Raw genomic sequence first — 15,046 nt, 5'->3', positions numbered from 1 at the left:
AAGGGAGGCTCTGTGGTACTAGTGCTTACGTGCTTAACGGTTTTGATTAAAGATGGAGGCAGAAACATAAAGGTAATAAGTAAGACACGCTAATATCGATTAGGTTATGGGGGAGATGTCTAGACGAATTAGCTCCCTCTTCATGGCGCAATGCCGATGTTTTTATGCGCTAAAAAACATTACCACAATTATTATACAGACTTGTTCCCTTGGAAGAACCTTTTCACCACATCACCGTCCCGATAAAATGCACCAGCTATGAATCGATCTCAATGGACCAGTGCGGGCTTTGTCTTCGTCCAATGACATTTTTGGTCGACCACCGAAAAGAGTCAAGTCACGACGACGACAACCATTTGTCGACAGCCACCTGCATCAGTCTCGCCGTATATTCCACCTGCGCATGTCATTAGAGATCACACTGAAAACAATAAACAAAAGCGCAACTTACCACCTCCGGATCCATCAGCGTATCGTGATGCGCATGGTCGATGACATGACACTCGACGTTCTCCTCCCCGACCATCTCCGCCCAACCCACGGGGCCCATCGACTCCCGCGGCGTCTGCAGCCATTCCTGACTGGTGCGCGCCTGCGTCTCGGGGCCACACCGCCGCAGGATCTCGTCCGCCTCCACCAGCACGGCGGGCAGTCGATCGGGATCACCGTGGCCCGCCCAGATCACGAAGATCCGAACCGGAGTGGAGTCCTCGCTGGCCGTGCGCATCGGGCGGGGCGAGTATTTCAGTTTCGCCCGGACCGAGGCCAGGCTGTGCTCTCGCCGGTACGATGGGATCTCCATGTCGGGCTTGCCGGCGCGCCGGATCGCCGGGTAGAAGCCGACGATCTCCAGCAGCTTGACCGTGGGCTCCAGGACATGCGGGTCCGGACGCGGCAGCGGCATGTCCAGGTTGATGATGCCCAGGACTTGCTGGCCCTGCTGCCGGAGCTGGTAGGCCTCCTCGTAGGCGAGGATCGCGCCCATAGACCAGCCCCCCAGCAGGTATGGGCCCTCGGGCTGCAGTTTGCGGATCGTCTTGACGTACAGCGCGGCCGCCTCTTCGACTGTCCAGGTGGCGTCGGACTTGCTCATGAGGAAGGGCGAGCCCAGCGCGTAGACGGCTAGGTCGTTGGCGAATTTCGGGAGCGGCTCGTACGAGAAGGCGTAGCCGGAGCCGGGTGGGGTCATGAACAGGCAGGGGACGCCGGGTTTGGGAGTGCCTTGGATGAGGGTGGAGAAGCATTCGCGGGGTGTTTCTTGCGTGGCGGAGTCGATTTCGAGAAGGCTGGATGGGTCGGTAGAGGATTGTAGACGCTCAATGAGCCCGCCGATGGTGTGGGGGGTGAAGAAGAGGGATGATGGGAGAGACACGCCTGTCTCCTGTCGGATCTGGTTGAGCAGCGCAATTGAGGTGATGGAGTCAATCCCGAGGTCAATCATTCGCATGGTCGGGTCGATATTCTCGCCCTTTGCGGAGACAATGGCTGCTAACAGGGATTCTATGAGCTGCGAGTTGGGATGCGACTCGAGTGTTTCCTGGCCACCTGATTCGATCGCTTCCATCTCCTCTGCGACCGTGTCAGCTGCCAGCCAGTCTGATAATGTGACGCTGCTGGCCATGTCCTTCCAGATCTGGGACTTGATCGATTCGAGCAAGCGAACGTCGGCATATGCTGCTAGATTGACGTTCACATCCATCATCATCGCATCGTTGAGCCCCGATGCTTGAGCCCAGGCGTGTTTCAGCCTTGATTCAAGCATCGCGCGACTGTATAATCTGCTGCGCCCTTGAGACTTCTGGGCTGTCCAGTGAACCTCGACCAGCTCGGTCAGTTTCGACTTCTGGACCTTGCCGGCCAGGGTCCGGGGATAGTCATCCAGCCCTAAGGCCGACACCGGAACCACACCTGCCGGGACAAAGAGAGCCCCCATCTTTGTGCGGACGGTATCTTGGAGCTGACGTGCCAGCTGCTCGTCGACATCCGTCCGCACCACCGCAACAGGCACCTCACCAGCAACCTGATCCGGTGCTCGGACGATCTGGGGCTCAAGCACATGGAACTCCGCCGTCTGGCCCAGCACCGCCTCAATGGCCGAGGGCTCGATATTCTCACCCCCTCGAATGATCGTGTCGTTATACCTCCCCACCAGATACAGCCGCCCATCCTGCCCGACAACCGCTTTGTCCCCCGTGCAGAACCACCGCCGGCCGTCCTCGCCGGTGTAGAACTTCTCGTCGTCCCTGTTCCCGATATACCCATCTATCAGACTGGGCCCGGAGAAATGCACTTCCCCGACGGCTCCCAGCGCGACAGGGACTCGACTACCTTTGGCACAGATGCGCACCTTCGCGCCAGGCAACGGCCGCCCAATCGAGACATCGCGGCCCGAAATCACCTTGTCGACGCTCTCCGCCGCGTCCGTCGACACGACAATCCCCTCGGTCATGCCGTAGAAGTTCTCCACCGCTTGCGCCCCGAGATGGCTCAGACAGATGCGGAGCACCTCCTCCGTCGGCGGCGCACCGGCCAGGACCACCCGTTTCAGGGAGTGCAGCTTCTGCGCCGGCGCGACCGCCACGCCACTCAGAGCATGCAGCATGGTGGGCACCAACGCGGTGTGCGTACAGCGTTCCTGGCGGATCGTCTCGATCAGTCGCTCGGGGGCGAACGCTTCGCCCGGGAAGACGATGGTGGCGGCATTGAGGAAGGCAGCCATGAGGAACATATACCCGAAGGCGTGGTTGTTGGGCAGCACGACGGCGACGCGATCGCCGGGGAGCATGGGCCGGTTGGGGCTCGATCGCCAGGCGCGGGCGACCGTCGTGGGGAAGGCGGAGGCCTGCACGAAGCAGCCTTTGGGCAGGGAGGTGGTGCCGCTCGTGAAGAAGATGGATGATTCCTGCTGCTGCCGGTGTGGCTGCTCTAAGGAATCATCCGACAGACGACTACCATCGTCAGAAAGTTGGCTGACATCAGACCGACGGTCCTCATCCTCGTCCTCGTCCCGTTCCTCCTCCGCCAGCTGCACATCCTTCCCACCGGGATTCGTGACATGCATAAGCTCCTCAAACCCAACCCACCCATCCCTAACCCCTACCTCTCCCCCCGATATCGCAACCAAACAGCACTCCACCTGCAGCTGCAACCCCCGAACCAACCCCGCAACCCGCTCCAACCCAGCAGCAGCAGCAGCAGCAACAACCACCACCGAATCGGGTTGACACGCCCCCACCGCAGTCTCAAGCATATGCACCGCCTCTCTCTCATGCCCTAAGCACCTCGGACTCAACGGCACATGCACGCACCCAATCCGGTACGCCGCCCACGTCGCGACCACGTATTCCGCTGTGTTCGTCGCAAACAGCACCATCAGCGAACCCCTCCCCACCCCGCGGCGGCGGAGATTCGTCGCGAACCGCTCGATCTTCTCGTCGAGTTGCGCGTACGTCCAGCGCAAGCCCTCTGCAGTGGGCTTTTGTGGCGTTGTCGAAGACGCTTCATCTTGGACGGTATAGAGGCTCGCGGGCTGGTGGGGACAGACCAGCGCGAGCGTGTCCGGGTGCTCGCGCACATTCTGCCGGAATTGTTGGTCTAGGGAGGGGAAGGGGTTTGCGAGGAGCGGAGGGGGCCCGGTTAGGGAGCTGGGTTGGGCCATTTGCTCTGCTGTGGGCGGGGTGTCTTTTGGGAAATAAGATGAGTGGGTGGTGAGGCGATGTTGCTCTTGGGGGATGGGAGGATCAAGAGCCTGACGAAGGAGGTAAAGATAGGTACTAGGTATGCTTGCGGGTACTGGAAGCCTGGGTCGACCAGGCGGGACTTGCCTTCCCTGAACCACGTGCAAAATACAAGAGTACAGGGAAGCAGCGATGTGGGGAGGGGGTGGGATGGAGTCTAAATGGGATTTCCGCGATGCAGTCGACCTAATCAGCTAGACTTGGCTGAAATCGCTGGACTCATCTACGGAGCACATGGTTCATCGACTGCCGGACCACTGGGGCATGCAGGGTTGTCAAAGTGAAACGATCTGCAGTGAGGATTCGCTGCGTACGAGTTTGTGACGAGAAGGTTGTTCACTGACTGACCTAGACTAACTCCTATGAGTGAATAGTGATCGAGTGAGGTGGGTCTTGGGATTTGGGTCCTAGGAGCAAAAGACTTGGACTTGCAACATCGAGGCAGGGATGCACCATCTTCCCGTCCATGCTTAATCTTCAATGCGGAAGAGTATCCTACATGCGTATTGGACCGAAGGTAACAAGATAGAGCACCACATGCTCTATGTAGTACAAAATAAAAGCAAAACCCCAAACCCCCAAGATCCCAGCGTCAACAACAGAAATGAGAACGCAGTCCCACCCAAATCCAAGGCCGGACACCTACATACTTAGTTTAGTGTACGTAGTTACGGAGAACTCCCTGCAAAATTACAACCCCCAAGATCGACCTCCTAACAACCAGATCCGTCCGATTCTCCCGAGAGCTGAAAAGTGGATCCCCGAAAGAGGCCTGCTTGCCGCGCATTTGTGATACGGGTATTTTACAGATACGCCCGCCACAGGCCCACAACCCCCCTCTTCACAGAACACCGAAGAGTGATCGACTGTCATGCAGATGCATCACCTCCCCTCGTCTTCAAGCTGTTGAGAAGGGATAGCAAGCTGTTGAGAAGGGATAGCATCATGACGCAAATCATGGCCCAGAACCACCGGGATCATGCATGGCGATGGGCTACGAAGGTTTAATGCTTGCTGTCAGCGTAGTAAGAAGGACGCAACTTGAGGGCAGGCTGAGTCCACGCCACGAACCCATCCTCATCTTTGACGCTAAACTTGCATCATCGTCGCTGATCGGGTCAGTGCACTGCAGCAACCCCCTTTTTCCCTTTGCTGTTCCTTTTCCGACAAAGTACTCCGTAAAGAAGGTCAGATATGAGTAAGAGAAATTCAAGATTCGAACCATGGACAAACCACCCGACTCCACGGGTAGATCCAGATCGACCAATCAACTGCAACAAGTGGGGTAGGGATGACCGATCTTTTCCACTGCTTCGGGTGTTTGTTTACTTCGTATCGTATCGAGCGGAGAAGAATTTCGCAGTTCTAGCCAGGCTAGCCAGGAAGCGGTGTAGGTTTTTGTTCTGGAAGAAACTCTGAGATTGAAATTAAAGGATCATGCTTTTAACGTCTCCATCATAGCCATGGACAATTTGACATTACATATTACTCATACCCGGGAAGCTACTTCAGGTTGTGCTTCTCACTGAGACGATACCGATAATGGTGGGGTGGCCTGGAGGCCCGGGGGAAGCCCCCTCACTCCTCGACCCGCTCCTTCTTCGGGAACAGCACGATTATCCCCACGATCGCGGAGAGGATTAGAGCGGATGCTATGCTCATTGTCAGAATGACTATCTACTCATAGGCAAGGGCATTGGGGGGGCAACATACCCGGAATAATCCGATACGCCTCGATAAAACTCTCCTGCACGGCCAGCTGGATCCCGTGCGGCAGCGTGCTGGTGAAATTATAATCCTGGACGATATGCTCGATCAACTGTCGTCCAAAGTTAGTGGTCACACTTCATCCCGGCTATATACACAGTGGAAAGGAACCACATACCTCCCGCTTCCCTGCGACCTGCCCCAACCCCACGGCCACCCGCGCCCGAAACACCCGCTGCAGCGCGGCGGCGCTGACGCTCGTCCCCACGATCTGGCCCACCTGCTGCGCGAGGTGGTACACGGCGATGGCGCTGGCGAGCTGCTCCGCGGGCGCCCGGATCGTCAGCGCGATGAACTGCGCCGACAGAAAGAGGCCGCCGCCGATACCCCAGGGGAAGCAGTACAGGACTTCGAGGGGCTGGATGCCGTGCAGCCAGCGGAGGACCATGAGGGTTAGCGAGACAAGGGTGATGAGGAGGGCGATGAGGGAGAGTTTGCGGGATTGGAGGTTTCTGTTGGCGCGTTTTGTTAGGGTTGCTGCGGCGGGTGGTGTGGTAGGACTTGGTGGCTGCTCACCTGCTGAGGGCTTTGCCGGCGATGATGGACCCGGAGATCAGGCCTAGGGCTGCAGGCCAGATGCGGATCGCGATGGCGGAGTTGGAGAGGTGGTCAATTCGGTAGAGGTAGGCAGGTAGGTTGTTTAAGATCTGTGGGAGTGGTTTAGAGTCAATTTTGGGGGCGGGAATTGTGGTAGGGATCGGGGATAAACTCACGGTGGTGACGGTAGCGAAGTAGATGACCTGGCCACCGAAGATGGCCCCAAGCCCCGGGGAACAGACAATCGAAGGGGGGATAATGGGGTGCTTGGTCCCGAACCGCTCAATCAGCACAAATACCATGAGAAAGATCCCCGAGACAGCGAGCAAGGCTGGAGTCTGAGACGAGAGGTAGGCGATTCCCCCCTCGGTGGTCGCTAGGATGAAAGACGTGACCAGGATGAAAAAGCTGGCCACCCCACAGTAGTCAAAGTTCCACAGACTCAGGTGCTTGGTTGAATGTGTCTCAGTGGCCGGGGTAGTCGAGAACTGCCATTGCGCGAGAGCCAGACAGAGCATCGCGATGGGGGTTTGACCGATTAAAGACCTGAGCATCAGTGTCAGTCCAGTCACTGGAGTTGATTCAGCCCAAGGCCCAGAACCTACCATCTCCAGCCGACCAGGTCGGCGACTAGCGCTCCCAAGGGTCCTCCACAGCCCTGGCCGACGATCCCAGCTGCGATGATGTAGCTTCGCACTGATGCGACTTCCGTGATGTCGAACATTTCTTGGGGTCCCGTCAGCATCGCCCTGTATCCCCGGTATGACGAGAGTTACCGTTCACCAGAACCGACAGGAGATCGGTCATGCCTGCACCGCCCATTCCTGAGATCAAGCGACCCAAAACAAAGGGCCATAGGGTATCGGAGATGCCACTGTTGAGTCCAGCATGAGTTCAGGCCCATTTCCAATCACAGAGTCTCGATGAACGACGTACGAGATCAAACATCCAACCGCGAAGAGGCCGTACGCCGAAAGAAGGAATCGTCGACAACCGTAGATGTCGCTCAGAAAGCCATACTAGATCGAGTGCCGTCAGCCGTCATCCTTGGTATTGAAGTGGCAGAGGGCCACAAACCACCGGCAATGCGATGCAGAATCCCACATTGTAGATGACCAGCAGCAGCGACGCACTGGACGGCGAATGCAGCGACGAGGCGATCTCGCCTTGAGTTGCCAACAGTATGGACTTATCTGCGCTCGCGAGGAAGACACCTGCGGTGCGATCTCCAGTCAGCTTGAAGATTATCACGGATTCAGACATCACGCACCAACTAAGCCCGCCAAAATCCTACTGAAGTAGCCTTTGCCGGTCGGCGGACGGTCGCCTTTGCCTAACAACGGAGTCTGTTCATGCGCCATGCTGGTGTGAACTCGACGAAAGCCGAAACCATGAGAAACAGAAGTGAGCACAGACGGAATGACGTCCGAATTATCACTGCGCCGTCTGAGCTCCCAAGCTGAGTCGGGCAAGGCTCGGTCCCCTCAGCTCGGGCAGGGAAAGTTAGGGCACATCAACTCAATTGCACCTAAACGGAAAGGGGCAATGCACCGGACGATCGTCAAGCCACTTCATGCAGCCAAGACAATAGTTCATGATCATCGTGTCACAATCCTGTCACAATCGGTGTCACACTGTCAATCGGAGACACAAATCCTCCGATTGTTTACCGCTAAGGCAGACAGACCCACCGGGGGTGGATCGATCGCGATGCAGCTTGATGCAGCTTGACGACAGCCGATCCTCGATACATGCCGCATACGCCGTCAGAAACAAGAGGGCAAGTGCGATCTGCAGCAAAAGGGGCCGTGTCTGCACGCTGCAGAATCACTCACTCACTCACTCGGTATAATTCTATTATAAGCCCAAAGGGTCTGCTGACGGACGATCGTCATCTTTCACTTGACTGACTCTGTAGTATTATCCACAATTGGCCCTCCCAGATACCAAAAAAATGAATTTCCTGTCGCGGTCACTGACCACCCCGCAAGCGACGGCGGCAACAACCACGCCTTCGCCCGCCGTCGAGATTCTCAAGCAGTTCCAACAAGAACGCCCGGACATCAAATTCCTGCGCTGGCAATGGCAGGACTACTCGGGCGTGCAGCGGGCGCGCGTGGTCCTGCTGGACACCGCCATCGCCCAACTGGCCGAGGGCCAACCCATGAAAGCGACCGGGCTGGCGCTGACCTGCTCCGTCGACAACCACCTCATCCCCGGCACCCCGACCGACGCGCAGTTCTGGCTCGTGCCGGACTGGACGACGCTGCATCCGACGATCAGCCCGGGGAGCGCGCAGGTGCTGTGCTCGCTGGACTACACCCTGCCGGGGCAACCGATGACGCAGGCGCTGTGCCCGCGCCACACGCTCTCTCGGGTGCTCGAACAGGCCCAGACGCGATGGGACCTCTCTTTCCTCGTGGGATTTGAAGTCGAGTTCGTGATCATGAAGCCGCACCCCGAGACCGGCAGGCTGGAGCGCTACAGCCGGGGATGGGGACTGTTCTCGGTCGCGGGGCTGCGCGACCCGTGCTACACGCACGTCGAGCAGTGCGTGCTGCAGCTGCAGGCGCGCGGGGTCGACATCCAGGCGATCCACACCGAGGGCGTCCGCGGGCAGTACGAGTTCGCGCTGGGGCCGAAGCCGCCCCTGCAGGCGGTCGACCAGCTGCTGCTGGTGCACGGCTACCTGAAGGACACCTTCGCGCCGCTGGGGTGCGCCGTCACCATGGTCCCCAAGCCCGTGCCGGGCGACCCGCTGGCCAACGGCCAACACACCCATCTCTCGCTGCAGCCGAGCCCCGCGCCGGAACTCGAGGCGTCGTTCCTCGCGGGCATGCTGAAGCGGCTCCCCGCGCTGTCTGCGTTCTGTCTGCCCCAGGATGTCTCGTACGAGCGGCTCAAGCCGTTTGTCGGCGGCGCCGATGCCGTGGGCTGGGGCACCGAGTGTCGGCTCACGCCGGTCCGCAAGCTCGAGCCCGGCCGGTGGGAGATCCGCTGCGTCGACGCCATGGCCAATATGTATCTCACGCTGGCGGCGGTCATCGGGGCCGGGTTGCTGGGGTTGGAGGGCCGCGAGCCTCTGGTCTGGCCGGATCTGGGGGATCCGGTGAATGCGAACGCGGACCCCGGAGAGCCGCTGCCCAAGAGGCTGGAGGAGGCGCTGGACGTGCTGCACGCGGATGCGGACGGGCTGGCGAACGTGATCGGGAGGAAGATTATTGATCTGTATGTGGCGACGAAACGGTTCGAGGTGGCTTCGCTGGCGAAGTTAGATCCAGAGGAGGTGCGGGGGTTGTTCGCTGAGTTGTTCTAGATGACGCGGGCCGTCTTGTTCTCGAAGTTTATTCTAATGTAATGCTTGGGTTGTGCTGCTTGTGCTATTGTGGAAGTGGAGTGGTAAACAGGAGGTCGTCAGATGGCCGCACAACAATATATCAGTGCTATATAATGCTTCGATGTCCGTAATAAGTGTCCTGTCGTGCCCCCAATCAGCGCAATGATGCTAATATTCAGCCGAATGATGACTCTATATTGCCAATTCATCTATCCCCCCTCTTCTTGTTTTTTATTCTCGCATCTTTTGTACTCTCTTCACCCATCTGGGCTCGGCGGGGCTTGAGCCTTGGGCCCTCGGCTCATTTATACGTAGCTTGTTGAGACAAGGACTTGTAGCGAACCCGGCTGAGCAATAGCAAGTAACCAGCATCATTGGTCTAGTGGTAGAATTCATCGTTGCCATCGATGAGGCCCGTGTTCGATTCACGGATGATGCACTCACTTTTTCGTCTTTCTTTTTTGCTTCTTCCCGGAACACCGATCACCAGCCGTATAGATGCCCCCTTTTATCCCTGAGTATCCAACCCACCACTTCTTTGTGCATGCAGTCCCTGCAGTCCCCCGGGCGGCGAGAATCACCATCAAGCATGATCCACATTGCGTCCAAAGTCACTGGCAGCCTTTGTACATACAGTACATAGAGTACATACAGATACAGCACAAAAGTACCCCCCCCCCCCCCCCACAAACCGCCCTCCCCAGCAATAACTTGAACCTACACCACCAACTCCCACTCCACCTCCCCCGGCTCCTTCCAATACCGCGTCCCACTCCGCCGAAACCCCAACTTCTCCAACGCCCTCGCACTGCGCACATTCGGCCGCTCCGTCTCCGCAATGAACCTCCTCACGCCGCGCTCCGCCACCGCCCACCGCATCACCGCCGCCGCCGCCTCCGCCGCGATCCCCTTGCCCCATTGCTCCGGCGCCACCCCGTAGCGCACCTCGACCATCTCCTCCCACGGCGGAAGGGGCGGGTCCCCGGCCTCGCGGGCGGGGATCGAGGTCGTCGTGCCGTCGCGGACGCCGGCGTAGCCTACCCACTCGATTTGATCCAGATCGCTGGGTAGACTGGTGACGTCCTCGCCTGTTAAGATGGTGATGTCGGTGCTGGAGGTGGATTTCGCGGCTATGGGGATGGGGAGGGAGGAAGGACGTAACCCCACGGCGCAGTCACCCATCCCGCGGACGCGCCAGCAGCGCGCGATGTCGCGGGTTTGAATCACCTCTAGGGTCTCCGGGTCGGTCCATTGGCGCGCCGGGAAGTGGGCGCCGAAGCCCATGGTGCAGAAGTCGGGGTTGGCGTGGAGGGAGGCGTACAGTTTGCGGTAGGTGGGGGAGGAGATGGCGATTGGGGTGGGGAGGATTATGAGTCGGGGGGTCAGGATGGCGAAGGGGGTCCAGGGGTGGTTGGGTGGTTCTGGAGGGTTCATCGTGGGGTTGGATGGATGTATATCATCAGGTACTACTAGGTAGTTATGTAGGTACTGTGGTTGATGTAGGGTGCAGTGATGGAAAGAGGACTCGAAGACAGCCGCGGGCGGCTGGACAGGGCCAATGTTCTGGAACCCAGCCTGTTATGGATTAGCGGGGGTTCGGGGACGGGCCGGCCAACAAAGTGTCAGTGTCAGTGTCAGTGTCAGTGTTCACAGCCTAGGGGAAAGGGGAGGGGGAGTCTGTTTGCAGTCGGACTCTCATTGCACCCATGCCGCGCGTTCCGAGCCATCCATCAGGTCTTATTCGGCGTTGCAATCACCACCTCCCCCGCGATGACGTCAACAAGGCCAATGGCAGCGGAGATCCAGCCGGGGACATCAACCCATATTTTCACTTAAGGCAGCACGTTATCTGATTTACGTCATGCCCATGGATCTCCTCACGGGTATAAAGAATGCGTCGAATGGCAGATCGAACGCCTCGCTAGCCAAGAAATCTTAAGTCATCCCTACCATCAAACCAAAACTCTCAGCAGAACGATATCCACTACAACAACCCAGCCTCCACCATGTCAAGCTTCCTGCACAAAGCCGAAGACGCCCTGCATCTGCATCACAACAAGCACCCCTCCCAGGACCACGACCACCACCACGCTCAAGCACCCGAGCAACCACAGCAACACCACCACCACCCACAACAACAACCCCACGACCCCAGGGCCCCTGCGCCGCCAGCCGTAGCCCACGAAGGTTCGACATTCCATCCCCGTGCTCCTTTACTTACCCAACTAATCTTTTTTTTGGTTAATCCAGGCACCCACCACGACCACAGCCACCACGGCAAACGCGAGTCCCACCACCCCAGCCCCGCCGAGATCGCCCGCGCGGATTTCATGGCCGACCGGCAGTACGACCGGATCTTGAAGTCGCCGGACCACGGCGCGGGGATCGGGTTTGAGATGTGAGAATCTGGTCAGGACGAGATGTAGGAGGATTGGCCATCGGCAATGAAAGCGACTCTTTGAGTGTGGAAATATGAATAATGGATAATGAATGGAATTTGTTTCTTTGTGTTGTGATTGTATGCCCGGGTCTTGGCGGGGCAGGGGATTGGTTAGTAATCACTTTATTGGGGACAAGCTCCGCCAAGTCGGGATTTTTGGGCAGTCGGTAAGTTAGGGATGGTGGGGTGCATGCATTGCATTGTTGGCTTTGTTGTAGGGATGGCGTAGGGTAAGTGTTGATTTCTGGGATGTGGCTAGGTTAGATAGATGAGGTGCGTGGGCATCTGTGTTGGAGTGTTCAAGATACCATCTGCAATAGCACTATCCAAAAGACAACTAGTAAAAGGATAAAAGCTATGAAAAGAAAAGAAAAAAAAATCTCATTCTTAACTATACGTATGTACAGAGACACACAAATATGTACTGCAACGAAAATAAACAGACACCCAGTGTAGTTATCCGCATTCCCACACGTTTACTTCCCTCTTCCAGGGGAATCAAATTTCCAAGAACTTTTGAACCACCAATGCAAAAACTTTTCTCCGCTGGCGGCGTGCAATCCAGGCACGCTCCATAACCTTTGCGAGCCAGCCACCTCTTCCCACTATACCAACGCAGACACCCATCACACCCATCACAAACCTTACATCAACCTTCCTCACGGCAGACCCCCCACACGGCTGGATCAAATCAAATCCGAACGATACGCCCACAAATACTTCGCGATGGTGCGCCACCCCTCCTCCCCGGACCGGCGATTGTAGTCCAACCCCCTGGCCTCGAGGGTGGTCTCGGCCGCGCGCTCGGGGGTGCGCGCGAAGCCGCGGAACTGGGCGAGGATCTCGCGGATGCGGGGCGCGTCGGTCCGGGTGGAGAAGATGGTCTGCTCGTAGAGGCCGCGGAGCCCCAGCAGCAGGAGGCCGTGGCGCGGGTGGTGGGCGTAGAACTGGACCTTGTCGCCCTGGACGATGCCGGCGAAGGAGACGCGTGGGGCGCGGGCGTCGTGGCGCGGCCACCGCGACATCAGCATCGGCCAGTCGGTGCCCTTGAAGGCGCTCTGGCCCGCGATCAGCGTCAGGTGCGTCCCCGTGCTCGCGCTGTGCACCGTCAGCGTGTCGTACCCGCGCGCCTCGTACTGGCCCCCGTGCGCCAGCGAGTCGTGCACCACCGGGTCGTCCCGCTTCACCACGAACCCCTCGTGCACCGGGAAGTACTGCATCACGAGCGCCTGCCACGTGGACGGCGGGGAGGAGTGCTGCTGTCGGTACGGCCAGTAGCCGTAGTGCGGGGTCCGCGTGAGGCCGTAGCATTCCATTTGTGTCGGAACTGAAGGGCTAGGTTTGGGTTAGGGTTGGTGGTGGTTGTAGCGCAGGGCTAAGTGTATTGGTGGGAGGTAGTGTTAGCCTGAGAGAAGCAGTTCAGATAAGGGGGTCACCTTCTGTTTGCTTGTTCTTGTTCTTGTTCTTGTTCTTGGAATTTCGAGTTTATGATTGGATCGGTTGGGGCATAGGACTACCGTCACGGTGGGTTTACAAGGTTGTTCGTAAGCCATAAGCGTTGCGAGTAATGAGCTGATAAGTTGGCGGAAAGGGGAAGGGGCCGAAGGAGCTGGGCTCAATGAAATATTTATAAGTTTGGGTGGGACGGAGCCTGAAGAGTCTTCATTTACCTTTGATTGCATCGATTTTGAAGGCTTTGCAAGGCCTCGTGGTTGTGTGAACTGAGGCTTGTCGTGGCTTTGATATATAGAGGAGATCTCCGGTAATCGGCGCTGGGAGTGATAAAGCCTCTTTTAGGGTGGATCGAGGACAAAGATATTGTATGAATTAGCTGGTTAAGACAAGACTATCTTTAGTATCTTTTATTAGTTGTTATTGGTGGAATTACCCTGATTCAGAGTATGAAAACAGCGCCGACGGGGTCACTCGTGCTTTGCATGGGTGCTGGCCATGTGTGGAGGTTTGGAGGTGAGGGCGAGAGGGCTTCTTTGTTGCACTTCCCGTCTCCACCCACAACAATGCCATTGTTCATTATCCACGCTCCGCCTGGTCCATCGACGCCAAAGCATCTTTTATCAGCGCCTGTGTACTTCGCCGCACCAAGTGAACCCCGAAGCAGTTGATCGTATTTTTCCAAGAGGACCAGCGGGCCCGGTCAAAAGCCTTGGATTCCTCCGCCTCCGGCTCATCCACTTGATCCCCGGCCACGCAGGTATCCCACATGGGCTTTCCCGCCAGGGCGATCCAGAAGCAAGCGGCGCGGACCGCCTCTTCCTCCAGTGCGTTGACGTCGGCGTTCTCGAACGCGCGGGCGCACAGCCGGAGTCCCAACCGGGAGAAGTCCATGCGATGGCCGAGCCGCGGGATAGCGTTCGTCAGCTGGGCGATAAAGCAGTTGCGATTCTCCCACTCCTGCACCTCCTGCGGAGGATAGTCCCGGCAGTGATCCCCGCAGGGCGTGCGGTTCTGCATCCCCGTACACCGGCAAGTGGGGAACCCCTTGAACACGTCCAGCGGGGCGAACGTGTACCGGTGGTTGATGTATTCGCGGAGGCTGGGGAGATCGGTCCACATCCGGTCGGCGAACGCCACTCTCACGATGCCGCCGCGCCCGGCCGAGTCGTGCACCGCCGTCCGTTGCAGCTGCATGACCAGGTCCAGCAGCTTGGTCTGCTCGTCGGGAGGGAGGAGATAGGCGAGCTCGCACAGCGATTGCATCGTGTGGAATGCATGCTGCTGGTTGAGCCGGTTCCGCACGTAGGGCCGGTGGGTATTCCGCCCCTGCTGGAACTGGCTGTCGCGCTCCTGCAGGAGTTCCTGGACGGCCTCCTCCGCGGTCTTGTCGGGGTTGTTGACCAGCGCATGGATGATCCAGAACTCTCGGCGTTGGGTGAGCCGCCTTCCGAACCCGTACTCCCGGATTCGACCTGCCATGATACCGTCCATGATGTCAGTTGTAACAGAGGTTGGTGATTAGAGACTCAATGGGGGTGGATTACCTTGTGAAGTTGGGGAGGATGGTGGACTAAATTGTGGCAGCGGTGAGTGGCTTATATAGATGTCTCCATCCTCAATACCATCTATGCTGAGTAGACAAACTCAATACAAGGGATGGTGTATCTTTGTTGCTTGCAATCGATAGGAGAAGATCATCACTCTGTCAGGGACACCCTCTCAAAATGTATAAACAAAAGATATGTCACGTGCATTATACCTACTCGAGATCTT

The 15,046-nt window shown here is 57.8% G+C and overlaps 6 protein-coding genes and 1 non-coding gene across 7 annotated transcripts; 2 read left to right on the top strand and 5 right to left on the bottom strand.

The window, feature by feature from the left end:
- Nucleotides 1-212: 212 nt before the first annotated feature.
- On the bottom strand, nt 213-3,696 carry BO72DRAFT_528484 (acetyl-CoA synthetase-like protein). Its single transcript, XM_040950191.1, has 2 exons — nt 452-3,696; nt 213-397 (listed from the first exon to the last, which is right to left on the bottom strand). The coding sequence occupies exons 1-2, from the start codon at nt 3,656-3,658 to the stop codon at nt 338-340; spliced, it is 3,267 nt and encodes a 1,088-aa protein (XP_040800343.1). The 5' UTR covers nt 3,659-3,696; the 3' UTR covers nt 213-337.
- Nucleotides 3,697-5,315: 1,619 nt separating this feature from the next.
- On the bottom strand, nt 5,316-7,402 carry BO72DRAFT_497111 (MFS general substrate transporter; the record flags this gene model as incomplete). The annotated part of the gene is made up of 10 exons (XM_040948674.1): nt 5,316-5,389; nt 5,451-5,556; nt 5,623-5,956; nt 6,021-6,151; nt 6,218-6,587; nt 6,647-6,767; nt 6,818-6,915; nt 6,978-7,060; nt 7,119-7,255; nt 7,312-7,402. The coding sequence occupies 10 exons, from the start codon at nt 7,400-7,402 to the stop codon at nt 5,316-5,318; spliced, it is 1,545 nt and encodes a 514-aa protein (XP_040800342.1).
- Nucleotides 7,403-7,843: 441 nt separating this feature from the next.
- Nucleotides 7,844-9,461, top strand: BO72DRAFT_448854 (putative glutamine synthetase). Its single transcript, XM_040944890.1, has one exon. It carries the CDS (start codon nt 7,996-7,998, stop codon nt 9,355-9,357), a length of 1,362 nt encoding a protein of 453 aa, XP_040800341.1. The 5' UTR covers nt 7,844-7,995; the 3' UTR covers nt 9,358-9,461.
- Nucleotides 9,462-9,746: 285 nt separating this feature from the next.
- Nucleotides 9,747-9,817, top strand: BO72DRAFT_t160. The gene has a single exon. It is a non-coding gene; the product is annotated as a tRNA-Gly (tRNA).
- A 278-nt stretch (nt 9,818-10,095) lies between these two features.
- Nucleotides 10,096-11,817, bottom strand: BO72DRAFT_478069 (GNAT family N-acetyltransferase; the record flags this gene model as incomplete). Its single annotated transcript, XM_040947478.1, has 2 exons — nt 10,096-10,799; nt 11,796-11,817. The coding sequence occupies 2 exons, from the start codon at nt 11,815-11,817 to the stop codon at nt 10,096-10,098; spliced, it is 726 nt and encodes a 241-aa protein (XP_040800340.1).
- Nucleotides 11,818-12,447: 630 nt separating this feature from the next.
- BO72DRAFT_511111 (uncharacterized protein) lies at nt 12,448-13,342 on the bottom strand (the record flags this gene model as incomplete). The annotated part of the gene is made up of 1 exon (XM_040949390.1): nt 12,448-13,342. A coding segment is annotated over exon 1 (682 nt), but the record flags the coding sequence as incomplete, so codon positions are not given.
- A 507-nt stretch (nt 13,343-13,849) lies between these two features.
- On the bottom strand, nt 13,850-14,752 carry BO72DRAFT_379927 (DUF3632 domain-containing protein; the record flags this gene model as incomplete). Its single annotated transcript, XM_040941364.1, has 1 exon — nt 13,850-14,752. One exon carries the CDS (start codon nt 14,750-14,752, stop codon nt 13,850-13,852), a length of 903 nt encoding a protein of 300 aa, XP_040800338.1.
- Between the last annotated feature and the right edge of the window lie 294 nt (nt 14,753-15,046).

The sequence above is a fragment of the Aspergillus fijiensis genome (genome assembly GCF_003184825.1).
Source record: "Aspergillus fijiensis CBS 313.89 unplaced genomic scaffold BO72scaffold_29, whole genome shotgun sequence".
Classification (NCBI taxonomy): Eukaryota; Fungi; Ascomycota; class Eurotiomycetes; order Eurotiales; family Aspergillaceae; genus Aspergillus; species Aspergillus fijiensis.
The sequence above is the reverse complement of the archived record's forward strand: the minus strand, read 5'-3'. Positions and strand labels throughout refer to the sequence as shown.